Source organism: Neophocaena asiaeorientalis, unplaced genomic scaffold (genome assembly GCF_003031525.2).
Source record: "Neophocaena asiaeorientalis asiaeorientalis breed wild unplaced genomic scaffold, Neophocaena_asiaeorientalis_V1.1 scaffold30, whole genome shotgun sequence".
NCBI lineage: Eukaryota > Metazoa > Chordata > Mammalia > Artiodactyla > Phocoenidae > Neophocaena > Neophocaena asiaeorientalis.
Window position 1 is genome coordinate 14,365,338 of NW_020174923.1, and position 26,100 is coordinate 14,391,437.

General features: G+C 46.6%; 2 protein-coding genes and 2 non-coding genes across 9 annotated transcripts in view; 3 read left to right on the forward strand and 1 right to left on the reverse strand.

Annotated features, from left to right (window-relative positions):
- Positions 1-5,972, forward strand: part of ERN1 (endoplasmic reticulum to nucleus signaling 1) — a 43,838-nt gene extending 37,866 nt beyond the window's left edge. Inside the window, exon 21 of the mRNA XM_024760701.1 lies at positions 133-5,972. Coding sequence (XP_024616469.1) covers positions 133-342 — 210 coding nt within the window. The 3' untranslated portion in view covers positions 343-5,972. The remainder of the gene's footprint in view (positions 1-132) is intronic.
- Positions 801-26,100, forward strand: part of ICAM2 (intercellular adhesion molecule 2) — a 33,806-nt gene continuing 8,506 nt past the window's right edge. Inside the window, exons 1-2 of one of the 6 annotated variants that reach the window (XM_024760703.1) lie at positions 891-1,020; positions 18,030-18,254. Coding sequence is in view for 2 of the 6 variants with exons in the window: in XM_024760707.1 (XP_024616475.1) it covers positions 18,728-18,729 (2 nt within the window). In the remaining 4 variants the exon portion in view is untranslated. Of the gene's footprint in view, positions 1,021-18,029; positions 18,255-18,333; positions 18,730-18,802; positions 19,176-26,100 lie in introns of those variants that run through there. The other 5 variants (XM_024760705.1, XM_024760707.1, XM_024760702.1 and 2 more) reach the window with 5 other exon arrangements.
- Positions 10,105-10,177, reverse strand: TRNAD-GUC (transfer RNA aspartic acid (anticodon GUC)). Its single transcript has one exon. It is a non-coding gene; the product is annotated as a tRNA-Asp (tRNA).
- On the forward strand, positions 17,014-17,085 carry TRNAA-UGC (transfer RNA alanine (anticodon UGC)). Its single transcript has one exon. It is a non-coding gene; the product is annotated as a tRNA-Ala (tRNA).

Below are 26,100 nucleotides of genomic sequence, written 5' to 3' on the forward strand. Positions count from 1 at the left end.
GCGGCGCCAGGAGCTGGTGGGTGGTTCCTTTACGCGGCCTAACGGTCGGTGTTTCTTGAGCGGGGGTCTTGCCGGGTCCCGCGGGCTCCTCTCTGCTGACCGTGGGTCTGTGTCGCCCCCTCCCGTCTACAGAAGCACCACTACCGGGAGCTGCCCGAGGAGGGGCGGGAGACGCTAGGCCCCCTTCCCAACGGCTTCGTGCGCTACTTCACCTCGCGCTTCCCCCACCTCCTCTCCCACACCTACCGTGCCATGGAGCTGTGCCGCCGCGAGAGGCCCTTCCAGCCCTACTACCACGAGCCCCCCGAGCCCCGGCCCCCAGTGACTCCAGACGCCCTCTGAGCCAGGCGGCCTCCGTGCCGGCGGCCCCACTGGGACCAAGGGCCTGGTCTCTACAAGCCACAGCCTGGCGTCTCCTGCCGAGCAGGGAGACCAGGCTGCAAAGCCAAGTGCCTCGAGCTGCCTGCTCTGCAGCCGGCAGGGGAGGATGCTGACCCCGGGAAGTGGGAGGCGTGACCCCGCCCCCCCTCCCGACCCACGAGGGAGCTGGGAAGACATTGGCCGTGAAAGCTTGACCATCGGGGGACGGCTGCGAAGGAGGGCCATTCCCAGAGGCAGAGGGGAGCAGCACCCTCTGCCTTCTCCTGGATGAACTCGCTTCAGACTTCCGTTTCTTTTAAAACTTCCTGTGAGATGCCACTGTGTGGGCCCTTAAGGAAGAGAGCTGAGGGAACCCTCAGTGGTGCCTACGTGCTGGGACCGGGAGCATCTCTCTCTTGGACCAGCCGGGCCGAGGTGCACTAAGTGCAGCCTCCCCTAGAAGCAGGGCTCCGGAGGAGAGGGTGCCCAGGAGGAGGAGGACCTTCAGAGGGCGCCATCCCCAGGGATCGGAGATGCCTCACTGATCACAGACGCGCCCACAGGTTCCCAGGTCACTGTAACCAGTGTTTCCTCGGGGGTGGCGAGAGCCTTGAGGGTGGGGACACGGTGTGGGGAGAAGCCAGCCTGGAACTCTGGAAGGTGAGTCTGTGTCTGCGGGTCTCTCAGAAACAAAGAGGATGCTGCGTTCTGAGACAGCTGTGGCCCAGGGCACCGGTGACCTGAATGGTGGGCTTTGGTGGAGTCGTGCCCTGGGGTGCTTGGGGATGTTTAGGAGCATTTGGGGGCAGGAGGTGATAAGTCCCCTGGCTATGAAGGAAAGCAGCTCCAACCCAGGCAGGGACAGGCCTTTGGGACCAGAGGGGAGCAGGCCAAATGGGACACTCATGGCCACCCGGGGAGAGCCCTGGCCAGCAGGTAGGTGATGAGGCTGCTCTGTCCCTGGGGCTGGCAGGACGGGCCAGGGGTTAGAGGGCCAAGGCCAGGGTCACCACACACTTTCGGGCAGGCTTTTATGTTTCTCTTGGCAGATTTTAATAGCTTTATATTTTGATCATACTGTAGAATGCTACGTTAGCGTGAGCTGAACTTAACTTGAAGCTTGTGAGGAAGTAATGCAAGATATAGAATACATCTTCTATTTTGTAAGGTACCCAAAGTCCCATCCCTTCCAGAAAGAGTGTTCATATGTTGAACATTCTCTAATGCTGAAGAGTAAAACGTTATAGCAACACTATATACATGTATGAAAGTAATATTCTCTAAATTATGTCAATACCATGGGGTTTTTTCCCCCTAAAATTAATATAATTTTTAACTTTAGTTTTAGTCAAAAACTTCTCTGTCTTTTCTCTACCGAGAGCCTTAGAGGTTAAATGCAGTCAGGGTACCACGTAAGGAAGCGTTTTGCGTGTGCTTTCTCCAGCCAGGGGAATGGATCGTTGCAGTTCGGTCCTAGTGAACCCAGAGACTCCTCTCAGGAGGAAGAATGTTACTGTCTAGTTTTACTAACGAACAGAGAATCGCTGTTTCTTCTCCTTGTAAGACGTTTTCTGGTGGTGAATTTGAATGAGGGCCACTCATCAAAAGCGCTCATTCTGCCTTTAGAGAATTCAGTTCCCTTCCTTTCCTAATGCCTAATGTCACTTTTTTTCTTTTCTCCTTTTAATATTATCCTACATCTTTAAACCTCATCAGTTACCTCATTTAGACCTGGGAACCCCGGCATCCTTGGTCAGCATCGTGGTGTCTTGTACCACGCCGTCCGTTTTTCAGGAACACAGCCGGACGGTTTTCTTCTCCCCGCTCTGATGCTCCTGAGCCAGCGCCCACCCGCGCTGTCCTGTGGCAGCTCTGCAGGTCGCTTTGCCGCCGGGCCTGATGGTGAGACAGTACGAAGTGGAGAAGGTGCCATGAGCGATTTTAAGGACCGTCAGCTTCCTGTGTTGGGGGCAGTGGCGGGGGGGGCTGTTGGCGAGGCAGCTGCCTTGCCTCGTGGTCGCTGCTGAATGTTCTCTCTGGGGAGTAGCCAGGTCATTCACAGCAGCCCAGGGTTTATGTCATCTCTCTATTTTGGCCCAGCTTGCCTCCAGGACAGCTTTTTTTAAAATTCCTTTTCTGCTTGCAATACTAGTTTTTAACTACCCAACTTTCTCAAACTCATTTATTCAGTGTATTTTATTTGAGCACTTACTGTATGAGCTGGGCAGGATATCGCATGCTAGGGACACAGGTGAACAAAATAGGCAAAACCTTGGCTTTCATATGAGCCAGTGATAGACGGCAGTGAGTAAATATCAGTGCTGCAAAGAAGATGCGGGCGTGGGGAAGGGCGTGTGTTTGGGGTTTTCACCCATCAGATCCGGGGTCAGATTGCCTTCTGTCCATCTTCTCTCCATCACCTTTGGGAACCCAGTCACCCGTCAGTCCTCCAGGCCGCTTGAAAAGGTCTCTTGTGGGCACCATCTGGTTTATCCCATCCTGGTCCCTAGAATTCTGGTTTCCTGTTGTGCTCGGCGCAGCGGGAAGGTGTCTTCCTTTCTCGAAAAGAGGGTTCTGCACCTGCCGCATGTCCTGTCACTGCTGAGCTGTTTGATCTTTAGTACGATTCTTTGAAGGCTGTTTGACTTTTTACAAGTACACCATCTTCATCTTTAAGACAGAATTTATTTGCATCTGTTAGGGATCCCAAGGACACCATAATCTATTTAAATCTTGTGTTGACCTTTGTATCGAATCTGTCTTTGGCACACCTGCCAGAATTCTCATGTTGCTTATTGAGTCCTTTTAACTTCAATTTTTAGAGAGCTCCACCTGTCACTGGGCACCAGAGCGTCTGCACTCTTGGGAATCATTGGTGTTACATGATAAGTCACTAAACCACCTGGTGGCTGATGTATAAAATCCCAGATGCAAAGGTCCCCTCCCATCTCCCCCTCACTCAGTGCAAGAGTCGTCATAGGCTCTTCCCAGGGAGACGTTATTCCGACCCATTACGTGTATTTCAGTGGAAGAGCCACAGGTTAGTGGGTCCAGCAAAGTGCTTCCTTCCCACCAACTGGAGAAGAAGGGTCCTTATCAGAGCTTGCCCTGATGCTTTGGGGGAGGTTTTGTGTGAACGCGGTTTTTATCACCGCGGTGAAAGAGATGAACTGGTGGTTGATCTGACCTCGAAGGTGTGGGGGGGCCTTTGGGTTGCAGGGCTTTGTCCTCTTGGCCACTTTCTTCTCTGAAGTTAGACTGTGGCCAGGCTTGGATTTCCCGGGACTGTTCTCATTGTGCATCTCTGTTCATCGGATCCTCAGCCTTGAAGTCCTCCAGGAAGGTGGGCTGGTTCCGTTTTCACAGCCTTCTGTGCTGGAAGACAGAGCACAGCACACCTGTAAGGAGCCTCTTTAAATTCTCTTTAGCTTTCTCTCTGCTCATTTAGCTTCTGAAATCCCTCTTGCTCGTATTTTCCAGTGTTTCTTTTCCTTGGCCACCCTTCACCATCCCGGAGTAGTTGTTTCAGTTAACTGTGCTCTGGCGCGTTGGCCTTGCCTGGAAGAAAGTTGCCAGGTGTCCTGTACAGATGAGCCAGAATTCCGCCTTCCAGTGTTGGACCCAGTATCCTTTAAACCAAAGTGTCTACTCTTCCTTGTACTTGGTTTTCTTTATGAAACAGTGATTTCCACGAGTAACAGGTTCTGATTTTTTTATCGGCACTTAAATCCTCTCTGTATTCATTGGAAAACCACAAAGACAGCATCTGTGATGAGCCTCCCCCCTAGAGCAGCCTTAACCAACACTTCCAGCCAAAGTCCCCACCCCACCCGCCTCACCCCGGGCTCTTGAGTGTCCGGCGGGTACAGTATTCCTTTTCAGTGTCCCAGAAGCTGTGACGGGGGAGTCCCCGCTTACCTAGAAAGCATTACCGGTCAACTCTGCAGCATTCTCAGATGCAAACCTTAGGTAGTGTTCTTTTTGCAATGACCTATTTATTTAACCTATTTATATTTATTTAATTTTTACTCTGAAGTGTATCCAGTGACAATTGCACTTGCTTAAAGCACATCAGATTTGCTTTGGACAACACCCCTGACCATTTTAAAACTGGAAACAGAAAAGTTATACTGTATCCTTCCACAGGATGGACGCCTTATAGTAGTTTTGTCATTAAAGGATAAATAATTTGGTTGGGGTAAAAATGTTAATTTTTAAGTGATTTTTTTTTTTTTAATTCTGTGCCATTGTGTCTTCTCTGTGGACAGTTAATTGTTGGATGGGTCTGTGTTAATTGTGTGATACAATCCTCTGTGGAACCTAAAATCCTCTTTTTAGCTTTGTATTTTATAAACTGCCAGGTTGTACAGTTTTTATGTGTATTTTTAAAGCTTGATGACGTGAGGGTATCTAAGTTAAACGGCCTATTTTTGTACCTCCCGTACAGTTTTATAATTCTGCTGATTGATAATGGCACCTTATGTTGAACCAACCACAAATAAAAGTAGTTTTAGATTTGGAAGCCAGCTCCATCTTCTTAGAGACTTGACCACCACTCTCAGACCAGGGGTCGTTCTTGGCTGTCTTCCTGGGTAGGAGTCTGGCTGGTGGAGCCGGAGCAGTGGGCTTAGCGGGTGGGAGGATGGACGGGAGAGGTGTGTTTGTTTACTTGCTGGTGTTCATGGCAGGGTCCGGGGGCTGGAGAGTCCTCCTTAGTTTCTGTGGGCAAAGCTTCCTTGAAACACTGCAGGAAGTCCCCCAAAGTATTGATTTGGGCTGAATTCCCGGAAGGTGGCCATGTTGGGACAGACATGCCTCCTGATGAGGCAGGGTTTGGGGCAGGTGTAAATAGGTTATAGGACCAGGAAATCCACAAGGGGAAAAACACCAGGAAGGTAACTCAGCCAGCACAGCTACGGGAAAGCCACGACCTGTGCGTGTCAGAAGCACATAAGACATCTGCCCAGACGCCAAGGAATGAGCTCAGCAGCCGGTCTGTTGGATTTTAGGATCCTGGCAACATGCTTTCACCTTCTCTTACCCCATCCGCTCTGGTGAAATCAGAGGAGGCTCTGCTTTCTCTTGCACCACCAGGAAGGAGCTGCTCACAGGAGGACCCCGAGGGCCCACCGGCCCCAGGACAGCGTAGCAGAGGCTCTGCGTGGAGGCTGGCTCCCTCTGGTCTGCCAACCAGCGTCCCATCCCCCCATTCCCCACCCCCACCCAGTGGGCACCAGGAGTGCACCTGAGAGCCATGGACACACCCTCTGTCCAAAGCACTGGTCCTTGGATGCAGCCAAATCCAAGGGAGCACGCGGGGCTTCAAGACCCTGTTGGCACCTGCTGGCTGCTTCCTGTTGCTTGGGTTCCCCGCAGAGCTGTTAAGCCAGGGCTGGGATCGTGTCCTGGACTGGCTGGTAGCACCCTCAGCTGCCGCTGAGAACAGGGAGAGGTGTGGGCCCTCAGGAGGGAGGCCAGCAGGTTGTCAGGCCAGGGCCACAGTCTCAGGGCACTGAGGTAGGGTGTGTCGCTTTCATGCTGAGTCAGGGTAGGGCTGGGAAGAGGATTTTTTTTTCTGAGTGTTTTTGTTATTAAATATATGTGCAGATATACCCAACTGTATTCCATCAGTGAATGCACCTGTTTGACTATCTTTCTATGTTTGTCCCATCTCTCTCGTGTGTGCTAGACCCATGCCATAGCTTCACGAGACCGTAAGAGCCAACATCACAGCCCAGCCTGCTTGCCCTTCCCGCAGGGCTGGGCACTGCACTGGGGCGTCTGTGCCCCAGTGGCTGGTGGGCCTCACTCTCTTCTCCCTGCAGACCAGTATTTCCCCAAGATCAAGAACATTTAAATGAAATTAGAGCATTCTTTAACACCATACACAAAAAACAAGCTCAAAATGGATTGAAGACCTAAATGTAAGGCCAGATACTGTAAAACTCACAGAGGAAAACATGGGCAGAACACTCCCTGACATAAATCACAGCAAGATCTTTTTCAGTCCATTACTCTGGGAGATACTAGATAAAAACAAAAATAAACAGATGGGACCTAATGAAACTGAAAAGCTTTTGCACAGCAAAGGAAACCATAAACAAAACGAAAAGACAACCCACAGATTGGGAGAAAATACTTGAAAATGATGCGACCGACAAGGGATTAGTCTCCAAAATTTACAAACGGCTCATGCGGTTTAATATCATCAAAACAAAGAACATTTAACATCCTTCACTTTGGTGAGAGGCTGCCTAGACCCTTCGCCAAGGCCATAAATCAGGTCATGAGCCCGTGTCTGGGCCAATGAATTGTGGGCAGAGGAGCAGGGCTGGTGAGACCATGGCAGCCCCTGGGAAACCATGTTGGAAGACAGCAGAGGTTCCCTGGGGAAGTTTCCTGAAACAGGAGGGGCAGGGCGGGCAAGAGAGCAACTATGTAAATAAACTTGGCCTCTGAGAGGGCTGGCAGGTGAGCCCAATAAGTACTCTTCCCTGCCCCCTCCTCCCTGAGCCTCTCCAAATCCACCTTCCCCTGCCCAGCCCGCCTCAGAGCCACAGAAGCCACAGCAAGTTTGCTAGCAGGCAACGCAAAGCTAGAAAGAGTAATCACCAAGACGATACATGACCCAGTTAGGAGTCCAGAAGATATCGGGAAACCGGAATGCTGAGCCCAAAGAAAGGTGATGGGAAATGCGTCAGACCTTGCCATTGATGATGGGGCTGGGGGTGGAGGGCAGGCCGTGAGGGGCCTGGAAACTGTTGCGGACTTTTTTTTTTTTAAAGATTTTTTTGACGTGGACCATTTTCAAGTCTTTATTGAATTTGTTAAGAGTATTGCTTCTGTTTGTTTTTTGTTTTTTTAAATGTTTTTGTTTTTTGGCCCCGAGGCATGTGGGAGCTTAGTTCCCCTACCAGTAATCGAACCCGCACCCCCTGCATTGGAAGGCGAAGTCTTAACCTCTGGACCGACAGGGAAGTCCCTCTCACAGACATTTGAAGACACAGGAGTTTGGCCGAGAGAGACGTGGGGGCAGCTGGTGGGCGCTCGGATGTCTGTCGTGTGATGAGCAGGCTTTGTTGTCTTGCTCCAGGGAGTCTGAGCTGGAAGAGGGGGAGCAGGGTCCCCGACAGCAGATCCCGGCTCCCGGAGAGAGAGCTGCCTAACAGCTTGAGCCGCCCAGCAGGGCCAAAGGAGGATTGCAAGTGAGCGAGTGGAGGAATCCGACAGAGGGGAAGGGCCTCACCCTGAACAGACGAGGGGAATTCTTCTTTGGGTCAGAGGTTGAACTCGGGTCTCTTCCAAATAAGCATCTGTGCCTGAGGCCCACCCCTCCCTTTTATGAGTTCCTGGAAAAGGGCTGCACAGTGGATGTGAATCACAGGAAGTGGGGAGGGGAAGCGCCCAGAAAGAACTGTTCACGATGGGGTGGGGTGGGGTGGGGTAGCCATGCTCCAGGATTCTCCAGGGGCGTCCCCTGCTCCAGACGAGGTGCACCGAGAGGTGGCTGGTACCAGGTGAGAGAACCAAGGGCCACAGCTGACGCATCGAGGACAATTTCCCAAAGCTTGTAGCTTAGAATACTAGTTCCAACGGAGATTAAACTTAGAAAAAAAGGGCTCAATGACCAAATAAGTTCAGGAAATGCTGAATTAAATAGATTCCCTATTCTCTGTAATACCATTCAGAGGCCTTTTACACGCTAACGGGATATTCTCCTAGAGGGAAGGTACCCTTATCTCCAATTTTTGCCTTTAATTAAAAAAAAGAAAAGAAAAGAAGGAGGGGTGTTTGGAGTGACAGAAATAATGCTATATTTTCATCAGATCTTATTTTCCTCTTTCCGGATACCCAGGAAGACAGCAGTCCCAGACTCCCCTTGAAGTTAGCTTAGGACATGTGACTAATTCCGGCCACTGGTCCATTTAAGAGCCAGCACGACACTCCAGTACTCTCCGTTCGACTCAGTGATGGGCCATCATGGAGGCACAAAACGGAAGCCACATGAATCACAGAGTCACCTGACTCAGAACAGACTTCTCATCAGCGAAACAAGAAACCCTTGCACTCGGCCACAGAAATGTCTGGGTTCAGCGGCTGAGCTGAGCCCTCCTGACTCAGACAGTAGGTACAGGTCCAGGGAAAAGGCCACTACATATGCCCAGGAAATGTGAGGCCGATGCTGGACTGTCTGCCTTTAGCAGGATCGAAAGCTGGTGCTCTCAGATGACGCAAGGGCGCGGAGAAGAGGGATTCTCTACCTGCTGCTCTGACTTTCCCCACCAACAAATAACATGTTTGGCCCTGATGGTTACCTGGACTGGCTTACCTGGATGGTTACCGTGCTGGGGCAACACCTGATGCGATGTAGGCTGAACGCAACTAGGGGAGGTGGGTGGGGCAGGGAATAGCGCATCCCCCACTGCCCTTCCTTGGCACAAGGCTGCAGGGTTTGTTGTGGTCTTTTCCCAGGGGCTGGGATGGCCAGGTTGGAAGGGAGGGGGTGGAGGGTGAAGATGGAGAGGAGATACCTTCTCCTCAGCACCCAGAACAATTTTAGGGGGAGCGAAGGGGGGACAAAGGGTCAGAAGGTGGGTAACTTACCCTCGGCCCCACGAAGTGTGGAGTTGAGGTCTGACTTCCGTTCTGGGAGGCTCAGAAGCCCACCTTCTTTCTCTCGTGCTGCAGAAGGAAGAAACAGGAAAAGCACAATAAAACCACAGCTGTTGCTTAGCAAAGCTGCTCTTCCCCTGGCAGCCTGTGAGCTATGGTGTGTCACTCCAGGTGGCTGGTGGCTGTCACAGGGGCTGGGAGGGCAGGCAGAGAGTGGAGAAAGTGTTGGTTGAAAAGGAAGCCCTCTTATGTTGGATTTGCTGTAACCAGATCTTGACAAAGCCCAGTGTCGTTTTTCAACTGTTCAAACGTTTTTAGGTAAGCCGGTGGTTTTCAAACTTGGACGGTATCAGAGCCATGGTCTGAGGAACTTGGTAAACATACACATGCCCAGGCCCTATCCTGCTTCAACAAGCCAGGGCCTCTGCATTCTTTAACCTCCCGGTGATGCTTATTATAGAAAGAAGTTTCACAAGATGATCATCTTTAATGCTGTGGTGTGACTTTCACCTGTTAAAAATGAATATATATCAGTTTTAAGGTTCCAATTTGAATGATATTGGATATACTTTTTTAAAAAATCCTGGTTTCCACAAGCCAGTGCCGGGGACTGAGAGGTAGCTGGTCATCCAGTTCCACGGCGGGGTGAGTTGTCTTACTGAAGCAGGGGCGGAGTGCCGGCTCACCTGGTTTGAAAGAATGAGGCCGAGGCCTCAGTCAGGGACCCCCCAGGACCCACCCCCAGCCCCCTGCCGTGTCAGCAGGGTGTGATCCGTGGAAACCTTTGCGACGGTCTCCTGATGCTTGTCTGCACTGAAGTCTGGGTGCGGGGCACGGGGGGAGCCCTTTTAACCTAAAGGCTTGTGTGCTTCCCCTAAGAAAAACGTGCTTCTGTATTTTTTAAACAGTCGTCTCCCCTCCATTTTCTCTGTTTTTATTTTCTGGAACTTTTAACAGTAGAATGTTGGGACTCTGGGTTTAGCCCTCCATGTCACTTATCTTTTATTTCTTATATTCCATTTGTTGATTTTTGTGCCTCTTGGAAATTTTCCAAGTTTTCTGTGACGCTTTTGTTAGTTTCAACAATCCTTTTTTTTTTTTTTAACGACCCCCCAGACTGCGGGATCTTCATTCCCCGACCAGGGATTGAACCCAGGGCCACGGCAGTGACAGCACCGAGTCCTAACCACTGGACCACCAGGGAAATCCCTCAGCCATCTTTTTTTTTTTTAATAAGAGTTTTAATCTATTTATTTATTTATTTTTGGCTGCGTTGGGTCTTTGTTGCTGTGTGCGGGCTTTCTCTAGTTGCGGCAAGCGGGGGCTACTCTTTGTTGCAGTGCAAGGGCTTCTCATTGCAGTGGCTTCTCGTTACAGAGCACGGGATCTAGGCACACGGGCTTCAGTAGTTGTGGCTCGTGGGCTCTAGAGCACGGGCTCAGTAGTTGTGGCATGCGGGCTCAGTAGTTGTGGCATGCGGGCTTAGGTGCTCTGCGGCATGTGGGATCTTCCCCGACCAGGGCTCGAACCCGTGTCCCCTGCGTTGGCAGGTGGATTCTTAACCACCGGGGAAGTCCCTCAGCAATCATTTTTAATCTCCAAGGGTTCTTGATCCCTGTCCCTTTCTTACGGGGAAATTAGTATTTGAGTAAAACAAATAGACTTTTTGTGTGTGTTTTTCAGTTCCCTGTATTATCTCTGTATCCTTTGAGATCATTTTTGTTTATCTTGATCTTTCCCAAGTTGCAGATTTTCTTAAAGGTCTGGTGATCCTTGATAGGTTACACACACTTAAAAATGAGGCCATGAAAAGGTGATTGAGGCCCCATGTTGGTGGGTAGACCTTGTCAACTGATGAGCTCTGTTTTTAGGTAACCATATGGGAACCCTTAAATGCCAGCTTGCAGAGGTCTTTGCTCTGGGGTTCTTAAGTGTCTTTGGAGAAGAATCTTCTCATCGTTGGCCTCGGGATTGGCTACTGCTGTCTGCCCCTCTACATCAGGGGTAGGGAGGAAGGGTCAAATGTTCTATGAACCAACTTCTGGTTAAATCCAGTTCCCACATGTCACTCCCAACCTCCACCCTCCTTCCCTGAGTCTCCAAGTTGAAGCCTATCTCTGGTTCCATTGGGTAAATCTGCCCTCCTTAGCTACATCTCACTCATGCATAACTGTAGGTGGAGGCAACCTTGGCTAGAGCTGCAGCCTGCAGAGGAAACCTTGTCTGTTTGGGGATGGGGGATACCATATGGGCACAGCAGGAGCAAAGAGGGGACACTGGGGGCGTGGATGGGAGAGTGGTTGGCCTTGGGGTCCAGACTGATGGAGGAAGACAGGGATGTGGTCGGAGAAGATTCTGGAGGTGAAGAATATGGAGGGAAGCAGTATTGCATGGTGACAAAGTAAGATGTGACTGAAGGGGTGGGTGGTAGGATGGAGGTAAAGACTTGCAGTTGAGGAACGAAGCAGATGTTGGTGCTCAGGTGGGCCTTCTGGTAGACACAGTGGTTGCCCAGGGTGACAGCAGGAGTCAGGGGTGGGGGAGGTAGGGGGAAACAGGAAGAGCCAACGTCCTCCATGAACCCCAGGTAGGAGGAACAGCTATGAACTCCAGGTAGGGGAAATGGCCTTGAGATGCAGAACTGGCACATGAGGGAGGGCTTGCTTCCAGAACGCTGAAGCCATGTGGGGCCAGCCAGTACCCAATGCCCGCCCAGCCCCGAGATACGAGGAATTGGGGAAGAGGCATCCTTACAGGGGGCCCGGCTCCAGTCAGGGCAAGAAAACAAAGGGAGGGTCTGTGCAGGGGTGGGATGTGGGCAAATTTCTCTCCAGTAAAACACATTTCAGGGGGCAAATGGGGAGACTTTGAGGGAAGGGGAGCACTGATCTGGAAATGGGTGAAAGTTCAGGAGCTGGTGGGAACCCAGCAGCTTATACCTGAGGAGGCCCAGGACTCTGCACGTGGGTGGATTAACTCACCCTCCGGTTCTGATTGGATCATTATGGGAAGTGGCTCAGAAGCCCCACGAGGTTGCTGGGCCCTTGACCCCACCAATGCCTGAAGCCCTTTTATTTACAAGAGGAACCGAGGTGGTTCTCTGTTGTTGTGACAGCACCTGACCGTGGCTGGGTGGCCTCATTACAGCTGCAGAGCTTACCCAGAGCTGGGGGAAAGGGAGGCCAGGTTCAAGCCCCTGAACTAGCCCAACAAGGTCCCATTGCTGCCACTGGGCCCAGACCCCATGGCTGTCACCCCTGACCCTGGACACATACTCTAATGGTTAAAAACCATAAACACCTGGTAATATCTAATTGATTTTTTTAACTAAAAATTTTTTAATTGAAGTATAGTTGATTTACAATATCTTTTTTGTTTCAGGTGTACATCAGTGATTCAGTTATATATATATATATATATATATATATTTGTATATATACATATTTATGTATATATACATATATATTCTTTATCAGATTCTTTTCCCTAATAGGTTATTACAAAATTTTAAATATAGTTCCCTGTGCTCTAATTGATTTTTCTTTCTTTTTTTTTTTGTTTTTTTTGCGGTACGTGGGCCTCTCACTGCTGTGGCCTCTCCCGTTGCGGAGCACAGGCTCCGGACGCGCAGGCTCAGCAGCCATGGCTCACGGGCCCAGCCGCTCCGCGTCATGTGGGATCTTCCCGGACCAGGGCACGAACCTGTGTGCCCTGCATGGGCAGGCAGACTCTCAACCACTGCGCCACCAGGGAAGCCCTGTAATTGATTTTTTAAAAGTGATCTTTGACTATACTCAAATATTTTTTAAGCTAATACTCAGTCCCCAAAAGAAAACAGCCTCACAGTAAAAAAACAAGAGTATGTCTCTTGGATTTTTGCCTTTGCTCTCTCTAACAAGCCAAGGACCTGTCTTTGGCATATTTCCTAAGGAAAGCGTTCAGTTTCCCATCTGAGTTCCTAGTAAAGCATCTCAGTTTATTCTCCCCCTTGTAGTTACGGTTAAAGGAAGAAAAGGGCAGCTGGCTACCCTGACATCCATGCTTTCCAGAGAGAAGGTTCTCTCCCTACTATGAGAGACCCTCTCAGGCTTGCCCTCCCTCAGCTCTTTGGCTGTTTGATGTTTATGGGTAAACTTGCTGCATCTACATAGATCACCCCCTTTAAAAATATTCTCTCAGGATCCCAGCTCATTTCAGACCTCCCTGTGATTGTAGAGGAATATCACTTACAGCTGATCTAATGGTCAGACATTTTAGACTGGGTGGCAGGACACTTGCTCACTGTGGGCACTAGCTGACGTCATATGCAGTCACTGTTCCTCCTGGCACCCCAGCATCTTAGTTCAGCAGGTCACCTGCCACGGCTACTGGCTCCTCCTTCCCACTCTGCAGGGTGGCTTCCCATGACGGGGGCGCTGGGCTCCAAAAAGAAGACCAGAGGGCCTGGCTTTATAAACAACTCAAGTCCTTCATGAGCCAGTAGGTTTCTAAGTAATACATATTCACAAACTTTTCTCACTCGAGGACTAAACGTAACCTGTATAACATAACATCATATGTCGGGCCCCTCCCTGTATGGGGGTGATCTTGGGATCTGACACTCTGTAGTCAAGCCACGTACTAGGCTGTCCTTGAGCATAGCCTATAAGGACAGAGAAAAGTACGTGTCCAGGCACCAGCTGTAACAACCACCACAATCTTGGTTGAGTGCTCACCGTGTGCCAGGCTCTGACCCAATGTTTTGTAAATCATTATAAAAGCCTTTGAAGGGGGCTGTGAGGTGGGCGAGAGGGCCTTAGAGCTTGGTTGTGAGATCCCAATGGCCTGGACTTGAATCTCTTGCTGCTGAATGCCTACTCAATTACCATGCGTAGTATGCATACATAAGAAAAATGACCCCATTTTACAGATGAGCAAACTGAAGCTCAGAGAAGTTAAGCAACTTGCCCAAGGTCACACAGCCAGCATGGGCTGAGCAGAGATTCATGCACGGTTCCTTGTAACTCCACTCTGCTAGACTGACCCCGCAATCTCCGTCATTCAGTCTACAGGCCAGTGAGCCTACGGCCTGCTCTAGGAAGCACTGGCCTTCCATGGCCCTGGCCAGCATTTCTACTCCAAATCTCTAGTTTCTACTTGTAGTTGTGATTACCTTGACTTTATTTAAATTGAGAACACCTTTTCATTCTTACAAAAACAGTGTGGTCCCAGGACCAGAACCAGCAGCATCACCTGGGAACTTGTCAGGAATGCAAATTCTCAAGCCTCACCCGGAAGAAAATCTCTGGGGCTGGGGCCCTGCAGTGATGCTGATATAAGCTAAAGTTTGAGGACATTTGCTGTGAAACATGTCTCTCATAAAACCAAGCCACTAGCTTAAGTCTAATTAACATTTTTTGTACCTGTTCTTGGTGGTTCAAAGGGGAAGGCACCAGAAACTTAGCAGAGAGGGGAAGGATATAAACAGACGTGAAAAGTGATTTGCTCAGAAGCCACAAAATGGGTAGAGGAGGAGAGGGGAGTTGAGGAGAGGGTACTGGCCCAAATGATGCAGCAGAACTATCTGTAGCTTTTTTTTTTTCTTTTGCTACACCACGCAGCATGTGGGATCTCAGTTCCCCGACCAGGGATCGAACCCACGCCCCCTGCATTGGAAACGCAGAGCCTTAACCACTGGACCACGAGGGAAGTCCCTGTATAGCTTTTAAAGCGGGCACATGGGGTTATAGTTGGACGGTTCTGGGGTGGACCCAGAAGCTGCACTGCGAAAAGCTGCATAGGTGGTTCTGCTCTGCTGTCAAGAATGGGAACCCTGCCCTAGTGGAAAGAGCTTCGGGGGCTTCACAGCCCGGCTTCTATCAGGCTTCGGCGTCCAGGGGGAGTATAACACTGTTTGTAACATGAAAGACAACACATTCCCTTCTGAAGATGGACCCCCCCCCCCAGTGTTTCCCTCCCGCACACTGAGTGTTGGGGGTTTGCTGGTGTCTACTGCCCCTCGTGTGCCCTCTGTGCCCTCTGCCCTCTAACCCCTGTCATCCCCAATACCAAAGCGGTCCACACCTCCGTGCCGCCCCCAGGTTCCTGTGTGAGATCTCACCCAGCTGTCTGCTCTTCCACCCTAACTGCTGGTTCCCAGCACTGTGCACATTGGAATCACCTGGAGAGCTTAGGAAACCAACATATACACATACATACGTATACATGTGTACGTCTGTACACACGCAGTATGTAACCCTTGCAATGTACAATATTTGAGACATACTAAAAATTACTTATCTGAAATTTTTTATTTAACTGGGTGCCCTGTATTTTAGCAGAGTCAGAAATGGTGATGGTGACTACTGGGTCTAGAGCCCTCGGACAGGGGACTGGTCAGTGAGATCCACTGGGAGTCCAGGCTCAAGCCCACTTCCTGGGCCCTTTCGCTCTTTGTGCCCCCATCTCCAAAGGCAGGATGTGCTTAGCCAGCAGGGAGGTCTCACGGGCCTCCCCCCAACCCCCCGCTCCAGGTTATTACAGACCCAGCTCTGATTAGTGGTTATGGGACGTGATGCCAAGTGAGCTGCTGGGGGGCTCTGTCGGGGCTCCTGCCACGTGGCCTCAAGCACCCACAATCTCTTTCCAGGCGGTTATCTCTCTACTCCCCTGGACCGAGGAGTGCCCAAGTGCAGCGAGATGCTATCTCTGACAAAACAAAGTCTGAGATTGGGATTGACATATATACACTAATATGTATAGAATAGATAACTTATTTAAAAATGGAGATAAAATTTAAATAATGGCTTAGCATTTCAGCTCTGAGAATAAAAATATTTATAACAAGTTCTAATAAAATGTATTCATTTCTTTATTTAAAAAACCCCGAAGTCTGAATTGTGAAGGAGCAGTGCGTCAGGCACAGCAATCTGCGGTGAACTACGTACACATTTGTATTCATATTTTCCTCATTGCTCTGCAGTTTGGCTTTCAACAACTAAGAATTAAAATGCTGTTGTCAGGGCTTCCCTGGTGGCGCAGTGGTTTAGAGTCCCCCTGCCGATGCAGGGGACGCGGGTTCGTGCCCCGGTCCGGGAAGATCCTACGTGCCGCGGAGAGGCTGGGCCCGTGAGCCATGGCCTCTGAGTCTGCGCGTCCGGAGCCTGTGCTCCGCAACGGGAGAGGCCACAGCAGTGAGAGGCCCGGGTACCGCAAAAAAACAAAACGAAATCAAGGGAAGACCTGAAGGTTGGGTACCATTATGCCAACCTCGGAAATCATTTGACCAGGAAGGTGGGATGAAGTAGGAAGACAGAAGTGCCCCAGAAAACCTGTCAAAAATAGAGAAAGGAGGGCTTCCCCTGAAAAAAAGATAAGTCCAGACATAACTCCAGGGGAAAAGATGAATGAGACACGCACCCTAATTTGTATCTACGACAGATGCTATCCAAACTGTAAAGTCACAAGGGCCCCTCAAAGCCTTGCCATGACGTCCCCACCCAGCGTTCTACGTTGGCTTTGTTTGACCAGCAGTATGACAGGAATATTTCAAAAGAACTTCCATGAAGAAATCAAGGCACAAACGTACCAAGAGGCGTCACTTCAAAGCCAGCAGACCTTCAGCGTTCGTGGCCTCGACTGTCCTGTTGGTCTCTGACGTGATCTAATTTGTGTTTTTGCTGAGCCGGGAGTTTCAGTGGTAGTTATGAGGGGTGGAGCTGTGGGAGCAAGACCTCTGCTTGTGGGTGAGCCCAGCACCCACCTGTGCTCCCAGCTTTGATACTTTTTGCCTATTGGTACGAAGCTACTCTGCCAGGGTAGGTTTGTAAATTGCTAGGCGAGGTGGCCGGTGTGAAAAGATCTGAGAACACGATAGTTCTTGGTTGTTAAGAAGATGTTTTTGGTGGCAGGGCACGTCAAATACAAGGAAGACCCAGCTCTGTGATGTTGACAAGCCTCCTGCAGGGGTTCAGAGGGCAACTCATCCTGGAACTGTCTCATTCATCAAAGGCTCCCAGGAGTGCAGAAACCACACATCAGAAGAGAGACTGGAGAGGGACTTCCCTGGTGGTCCCGTGGTTAGGACTTGGCACTTGCACTGCCGTGGCCCAGGTTCAATCCCTGGTCGGGGAACTAAGATCCTGCAAGCCAAAAGAAAAAAAAAAAACATTCAACGTAGAACTACCATATGATCCAGCAATTCCAATTCTGGATATTTGCCTCCAAGAGTTTGAGTTGCCTCAAAGCAGGGACTCAAAGGCATGTTTGTACACCCATGATCACAGCAGAATTATTCACAAGAGCCAAAAGGAGGAAGCATCCCACGTGTCTGTTGACTGATAACTGGATAAACAAAATGGAGTGTATTCGTACAAGGTGGTGTTATTCAGCCTTAAAAAGGAAGGAAATTTTTTTTCATAAATTTATTTATTTATTTTTGGCTGCGTTGGGTCTTCGTTGCTGCACGCGGGCTTTCTCTAGTTGCGATGAGCGGGGGCTACTGTTCGTTGCGGTGTGCGGGCTCCTCATTGCAGTGGCTTCTCTTGTTGCGGAGCACGGGCTCTAGGCACACAGGCGTCATTAGTTGTGGCTCGCGGGCTCTAGAGCGCAAGCTCAGTAGTTGTGGTGCACGGGCTTAGCTGCTCCGCGGCATGTGGGATCTTCCCAGACCAGGGCTCGAACCCGTGTCCCCTGCGCTGGCAGGCAGATTCTTAACCACTGCGCCACCAGGGAAGCCCCGAGGAAGGAAATTCTAACACATGCTATGACATGGATGAGCCTTGAGGACATCATGCCCAGTGAAATAAGCCAGTCACAAAAAGACAAATACCGTGTGATTCCACTCGTGTGAGGTCCCTAGAGCAGTCCAGCTGAGAAACAGAAAGTAGAACAGTGGCTGCCAGGGGCTGGGGGGAGGGGGAGGCAGTGCTGAAAAGAGAGGGGTTTCAGTTTGGAATGAAGGTGAGGGACGGTGGTTCTGGAGAGGGGTGGTGGTGGTGATAGCTACACAGCAGTGTGAGTGGACTTAATGCCACAGAGCTGGACACTAAAGATGGTTAAAATGTTCAATTTTACAGGGTGTATATTTTAACAGTTTAAAACAAGAGGTAACGGACTGAAAGCGAGGTTAGTCTGGAGTCACAGCTGGGACAGGAAGCACGTGACTCCTGAGAGGGGAGTTTGGGCCAAAGCCTGATTATACTTGCTGAACGGGTGGCAGCCCTGCCACAAGCGGCATCTGGAAGCTGGACCCCTGGCCACCCTCCTTCCCCGTCGCAGCCACGCCCTTTAGCAGATGACAGGTAAGTTCACATTCCTTGCTCCTCCTCGTTTCCCTCGTGGCAGAGTGGAAAGGGCTTGGGATGGACTGTCAATCAAGACTTGAGTTCTTGTCCTTTCCCCTCCCTGGGCCTCCCCACCCCTCCTCGGCCTCCCTCAAGCCCAGAGGCTGGAGACACACAGAGCTCCCTGCAGTCAGACGGTCCCTGCTCTGCGGAGCTCACGTCTGCGTCTCTCTCGGTCCATTGTGGGCCTATGGTTTTCGCGGTTGTTTCCTGTTTTTGTCCTTTCTCTTCCCTCCCCTGCTCTGTCAACCACACAACCAACTTAGAGTTGTGGGGCTGCCTCCCTGCCATGGGCCACATGGGCCCGGCCATCCAGGAAGTTTCCTTCTAGTTTGCTAAGAGCTTTTGTCATGAAAGATGTTGAATATCATCATTTTTTTTTCTAGATCTACTAAGATGATCATAGTTTTTTTTTCTTCTTAAATCTATTAATGTAAGTTTTTAGTTTGGGCTCCTTCAAAAATACAGCCTGGAACAAGGACCTCAGTTCGGGTAGATTATTTGAGAGGTGATGCCAGGAAGCAGGGAGTGAAGGAGCAAAGAGACTGAAACAGGGAAGGAGAAAAAGCCAATTAACGATGCATAGTTGCTGTTGCAGCTGTAGGCAAAGGAAGTTCAAATCTGTGGGGACCTCTGATAAGTCTACAGGATGCTGCCCAGAATTGCCTTCCCCAAAAGAAGGAGACTGGAGCATGTATCCACCAGCTCCTGTTTCATCTTAGGGATGAAAGGGTTTCATCTTAGAGAACTTAACTCTTCTATGCTTCTGGGAAACACTAGCAGGCAAATAAGTGACTCCTAAAGCCGTTGAAGAAGACCCTGAGGCAAAACGCAAAAAGCGACATGATATAAGCTTGAGGTGAGACACTAGAGCATAAGGTGAGTCTAAGCTTGCAGGAAATTATGTGCTGTAAATACAGTGGATGTCAGAGGAGGCCAGAAGTAATGTGACATAGAGCACCGAAGTTTACTATTACCAACAATAATAAATGACATATGTAGATTTCTCTTCTGTTGTTAGACTACCTTTGCATAGCTGAGATAAGCCCAACTTGGATATGATGTCTAGTATTTTTAATATACTGCTAGATTTGGTTTGTTTGTATTTTTTTACTGTTGCATTTATATTCATGAGTGAGACTGGCTTCTAATTTTCCTTTTTCATCCTATTCTTGTCTCATTTTGGTGTTAAGGTTACACTGGCCTCATAGAAAGAGTTAAGAGTGTGTTCCTGCGATTTGCATTCTCAGAAAGAGTTTTTATAAAATTAGAATTATCTCTACTTAAACTTCTGGAACACTATCTAGACTTGGTATTTCCTTTGTGGGAAGATTTCAAATTATGGATTTAATTTTGTTTTTAGTTTGTTTTTAATATTCTACATATGAATTAAATCATATGGTATTTGTCTTTTTCCATCTGACTTATTTCACTTAGCGTAATGCCCCCAAGGTCCATCCATGTTGTCAAAAATGGCAAGATTTCATCTTTTTAAAAAAATATATTTATTTATTTATTTATTTGGCTGCATCGGGGCTTAGTTGCAGCATGCGTTGCGGCATGCGTTGCGGCACGTGAGATCTTTCGTTGTGGCTCGTGGGCTCTACTTTGTGGTGTGCGGGCTTCCTCTAGCTGTGGCATGGATTTAATTTCTTTAATAGATGTAGAACCATTCAGGCTTTTTATTTCTTCTTAAATCAAGTTAGGTAAGTTCTATTTTTTCTAAGATTTGGTCTACTTTGTTTCATATTTCTTGACATAAATGATTTATAGTCTTTTTAATTTTAACTTTATTGAAGTATAGTTGATTTATAATGTTGTATTAATAAAATTTTCAATTATGGTAAAATACACATAACATAAAATTCACCATTTAACTGGTTTTAAATGTACTGTTTTAAAGATGGTTGTGTTACATTTACAGTGTTTTGCAACAAATCTCGAAAACTTTTTATCTTGCAAAACTGAAACTCTATACCCATTAAACAAACAACTCACCATTTCCCCCTGCCCCCAGGCCCTGGCAACCACAGTCCTACTTTGTTTCTACGAATTTTTTTTTTTTCTTTTTTTTTGTGGTACGGAACACAGGCTCTGGACGCGCAGGCTCAGCGGCCATGGCTCACGGGCCCAGCCGCTCCACGGCATGTGGGATCTTCCCGGACCAGGGCACGAACGTGTCCCCTGCATCGGCAGGCGGACTCTCAACCGCTGTGCCACCAGGGAAGCCCTGTTTCTATGAATTTGTATAGGCTTCTTCTTTTTTGAATTATAAGATAACATTATTTTAATTTTTTAAATTGAAGTATAATGTACAATATTATGTAAGCTTCAGGTGTTCTACGTAGTGGTTTGGCATTTGCATACATTATGAAATAATCACGATAAGTCTGTTAATCATCTGTCCCCATATGGAGTTATTACAATATTATTGGCCATATTCCTTGTAGTGTGTGTTATATCCCTGTGGCTCATTTTATAACTGGAGTTTTGTACCTCTTAATCCCATTCACCTATTTTGTACCCCTCTCCACCCCTTTCTCTCTGGTAACCACCCATTTGTTCTCTGTATCTATGAGCCTGTTTTTTGTCTGGTTTTATTTGTTTTGTTTTTTATTTTATTTTTAAAATTTTTAATAGATCTTTATTGGAGTATAATTGCTTCACAATACCGTGTTAGTTTCTGTTGCACAACGAAGTGAATCAGCCATATGCATATACATGTCCCCATATCCCCTCCCCCTTGAGCCTCCCTCCCATCCTCCCTATTCCACCCCTCCAGGTGGTCGCAGAGCACCAAGCTGATCTCCTTGTGCTATGCTGCTGCTTCCCACCAGCCAACCATTTTATATTCGGTAGCATATATATGTCGATGCTACTCTCACTTCACCCCAGCTTCGCCCTCCCACCCCATGTCATCAAGTCCATTCTCTATGTCTACCTCTTTATTCCTGCCCTGCAACTAGGTTCATCAGTACCATTTTTTTAGATTCCATATATATGCATTACCATACAGTATTTGTTTTTCTCCTTCTGACTTACTTCACTCTGTATGACAGACTCTAGGTCCATCCACCTCACTACAAATAACTCAGTTTCGTTTCTTTGTATGGCTGAGTAATATTCCATTGTATATATGTGCCACATCTTCTTCATCCATTCATCTGTTGATGGACATCTAGGTTGGATCCATGTCCTGGCTATTGTAAATAATGCTGCAATGAACACTGTGGTGCATGTCTCTTTCTGAATTATGGTTTTCTCAGGGTATATGCCCAGTAGTGGGATTGCTGGGTCATATGGTAGTTCTATTTTAAGTTTTTTAAGGAACCTCCATACTGTTTTGCATAGTGGTTGTATCAATTTACATTCCCACCAACAGTGTAGGAGGGTTCCCTTTTCACCCCACCCTTTCCAGTATTTATTGTTTTTAGCTTTTTTGATAATGGCCGTTCTGACCGGCGTGAGGTGATACCTCATTGTAGTTTTGATTTGCATTGCTCTAATAATTAGTGATGTAGAGCATCTTTTCATGTGCCTCTTGGCCATCTGTATGTCTTCCTCAGTGAAATGTCTATTTAGGTCTTCTGCCCATTTTTTAACTGGATTGTTTGTGCTTTTGATATTGAGCTCTATGAGCTGTTTGTATATTTTGGAGATTAATCCTTTGTCTGTTGTTTCATTTGCAAATATTTTCTCCCATTCTGAGAGTTGTCTTTTTGTCTTGTTTATGGTTTCCTTTGCTTTTTGCTTAAAAGCAAAACTTTTTAAGTTTAATTAAGTCCCATTTGTTTATTTTTGTTTTTATTTCTGTTCCTCTAGGAGGTGGGTCAAAAAAGATCTTGTGGTTTATGTCAAAGAGTGTCTTTCCTATGTTTTCCTTTAAAAGTTTTACAGTGTCTGGTCTTACATTTAAGTCTTTAATCCATTTGGAGTTTATTTTTATGTAGAGTGTTAAGTAGTGTTCTAATTTCATTCTTTTACATGTAGCTGTCCAGTTTTCCCAGCACCACTTATTGAAGAGGCTGTCTTTTCTCCATTGTATGTTCTTGCCTCCTTTGTCGTAAATTAGGTGCCCATAGGTGTGTGGGTTTATCTCTGCGCATTCTATCCTGTACCATTGATCTATATTTCTGTTTTTGTGCCAGTACCATACTGTCTTGATTACTGTAGCTTTGTGGTATAGTTTGGAGTCAGGGAGTCTGATTCCTCCAACTCCGTTTTTCTTTCTCAAGATTGTTTTGGCTATTCGGGGTCTTTTGTGTTTCCATACAAATTTTAAGATTTTTTGTTCTAATTCTGTGAAGAATGCCATTGGTAGTTTGAAAGGGATTGCATTGAATCTGTAGATTGCTTTGTGTAGTATAGTCATTTTCACAATATTGATTCTTCCAATCCAAGAACATGGTATATTTCTCCATCTGTTTATGTCATCTTTGATTTCTTTCATCAGTGTTTTATAGTTTTCTGAGTATAAGTGTTTCGCCTCCTTAGGCAAGTTTATTCCTAGGTATTTTATTCTTTTTGTTGCAGTGGTAAATGGGAGTGTTTCCTTAATTTCTTTTTCTGATATTTCGTTGTTGGTGTATAGGAATGCCAGAGATTTCTGTTCATTAATTTTGTATCCTGCAACCTTACCAAACTCATTGATTAGTTCTAGTAGTGTTCTGGTGGCATCTTTAGGATTTTCTATGTATAGTATCATGTCATCTGCAAAGAGTGACAGTTTTACTTCTTCTTTTCCAATTTGTATTCCCTTTATTTCTTTTCTTCTCTGATTGCTGTGGCTAGGACTTCCAAAACTATGTTGAATAAGAGTTGCAAGAGTGGACGTCCTTGTCTTGTTCCTGATCCTAGTGGAAATGCTTTCAGTTTTTCACCATTGAGTATGATGCTTGCTGTGGGTTTGTCATATATGGCCTTTATTATGTTGATGTAATTTTTGTTTTTTATTTGCCATGCCACGCAGCTTGCAGGATCTTAGTTCCCCGACCAGGGACTGAACCCACACCCTCGGCAGTGAAAGCTCAGAACCCTAACCACTGGACTGCCAGGGAGTTTCCATTTGGTTTTTTTTTAGATTCCACGTATAAGTGAGATCATACAGTATTTGTCTTTCTCTGTCTGACTCACTTCATTTAGCATAATACCCTCCAGATCCATCCATGTTGTTGCTAATGGCAAGATTTCATTTTTTATGGCTGAATAATACTCCATTGTATAGATATACCAACCACATCTTTATCCACGCATCTATCAGTGAACACCACCAACAGTACACAAGAGTTCCCTTTTCTCCATATCCTTGCCAGTGCTTTTTATTTGTTGTCTTTTTTTTTTTTTAAACAATTTTATTTTATTATTTTTGGCTGCGTTGGGTCTTCATTGCTGCGCACAGGCTTTCTCTAGTTGCAACGAACGGGGGCTACTTTTTGTCGCGGTGTGTGGGCTTCTCATTGCGGTGGCTTCTCGTTGCCAAGCATGGGCTCTAGGCGCGCGGGCTGCGGTAGTGGTGGCACGTGGGCTCAGTAGTTGTGGCGCACAGGCTTAGTTGCTCTGTGGCATGTGGGATCTTCCCAGACCAGGGCTTGAACCCGTGTCCCCTATGTTGGCAGGCAGATTCCTAACCACTGCGCCACCAGGGAAGCCCTATTTGTTGTCTTTTTGATGACAGCCATTCTGACAGGTGTGAGGTGATATCTCATTGTGTTTTTGATTTGCATTTCCCTGATGATTAGTGATGTTGAGCATCTTTTCATGTCTGTTGGCCATCTGTATATCTTCTTTGGAAAAATGTCTCTTCAGGTTCTCTGCCCATTTTTTTTTTAATTAATTAATTTATTTGGTTGCGCCAGGTCACAGTTGCGGCATGCAGGATCTTTAGTTGTGGCATGTGGGATCTAGTTCCCTGATCAGGGATTGAACCTGGGCCCCCTGCATTGGGAGTGTGGAGTCTCAACCACTGGACCACCAGGGAAGTCCCCTCTGCCCATTTTTTAATAGGGTTTTTTTTTTTTATGTTGAGTTGTATGATTCTTTGTATATTTTGGCTATTAACCCCTAATTGGATATAACATCTGCAAGTATCTTCTCCCATTTAGCAGGCTGCCTTTTTGTTTTGTTGATAGTTTCCTTCATTGTTCAAAAAGCTTTTTAGTCTGATGTATTTGTTTATTTTTGCTTTCCTTGCCTGAGGAGACATATCCAAAAATTATTGCTAAGACCAATGCCAAAGAGCATGCCGCCTATGTTTTCTTCTAGGAATTTTATGGTTTTGTTTATTGGGATTTTAAAAATTATTATTACTGGTTCAGTTACATTACTGGTAATAAGTCTGTTCATATTTTCTATTTCTTCCTGATTCAGTCTTGGGAGATTGAGCGTTTCTAGGAATTCATCCATTTCTTCTAGGTTGTCCATTGTATTGGTTTATAATTGTTCACAGTAATCTTTTATGACCCTTTTTATGTCTGTGGTGTTTTTGTAACTTCTGTTTTGGTTCTGATGAGTTTGGCTAAAGGTTTATCAATTTTGTTTATCTTTTTGAAGAACCAGCTCTTAGTTTCACTGATCTTTCCTATTGTTTTTTGTTTGTTTGTTTGCTTTTAGTCTCTATTTCATTTATTTCTACTCTGATCTTTATTATTTCTTACCTTCTATTAACTTTGGGTTTTGTTCTTCTTTTTCTAGTTCCTTTAGCTGTAAGGTTAGATTGTTCATTTGTACAGTCTTCTTTTTAATCTTGTAGTTATGTAGTTATTTTTATTCCTAATAATGTTTATTTGTGCTTTCCTTTGTTTATAAGTAAATTTCAGCAGAGATTTGCCTGTTCTACTGGTTTTTTCAAGGAACTAACTTTTGGTTTTATTGATCCTGTCTACCATATCTTTGTTTTCTATTTTATTGATTTCTGTTCTTTATTATTCTCTTCTGAGTTTACTTTTGGGTTTACTTTGTTGTTCTTTTTACAGCTTCTTGACTTCTTACTTAAATTGGATACTTATTTCATACACTTTTCTAATACAAGCATTCAAGACTATAAATTTCCCTTTAAGTACCACTTTTGATGCATCCAACAAATTGCAATCTATGATATTTTCATTATCACTCAAATCTAAGAATTTTAAAATGTGTCATTTATGATTTTTTCTTTGACCCATGGATGAGTATGTTTTTAAATTACCAAATATATAGGGGTCTTAAAACTTATCTTTTTGATGAATTTGTATTCTCTATAGGTGCAGATCAGGCTTTTACATTGTATGTTTCAGCTCTTCCATTCATTTATTGATTTTTTTGTCTGCTTCATTATTCATAATTGAGAGACATTGTATTAAAATTTCTTGCTATGATGATGGTTTTATCTCTTTATAATTCCTTCAAACTAAGTGCTTACAAGTTCAGAACTATTATAATTTCCTGATGAATTGACCCTTTAATCTAGGTACTCACTCTATCCCTAATAAATATCAATATTTTTGTCTTAAAAGTCCTCTTTGTCTGATATGAATAGACCTTTTCTGGCTTTCTTTTGGTTAGCTTTTGCCTGGTATATCTTTTTCCATTCTTTGACTTTCAACCATTCCATACTCTTAATCATTACATGTGTCTTGTAAACAATGTGGAACTGGGTTTTCTGTTTAAATAGTTTTAAAATTGAATCTGAGATGAGAATTTAGGAATGACTGAGTATATGACTTCCACTAAACCCTGCTAAGAACTGAGTTTAAGAGCCTGCATTTTCAACAACAATGCATAGTCGGTAAGAACTCTAACCCAGAAGGTTGCCTTCAAGGTAGTGTCT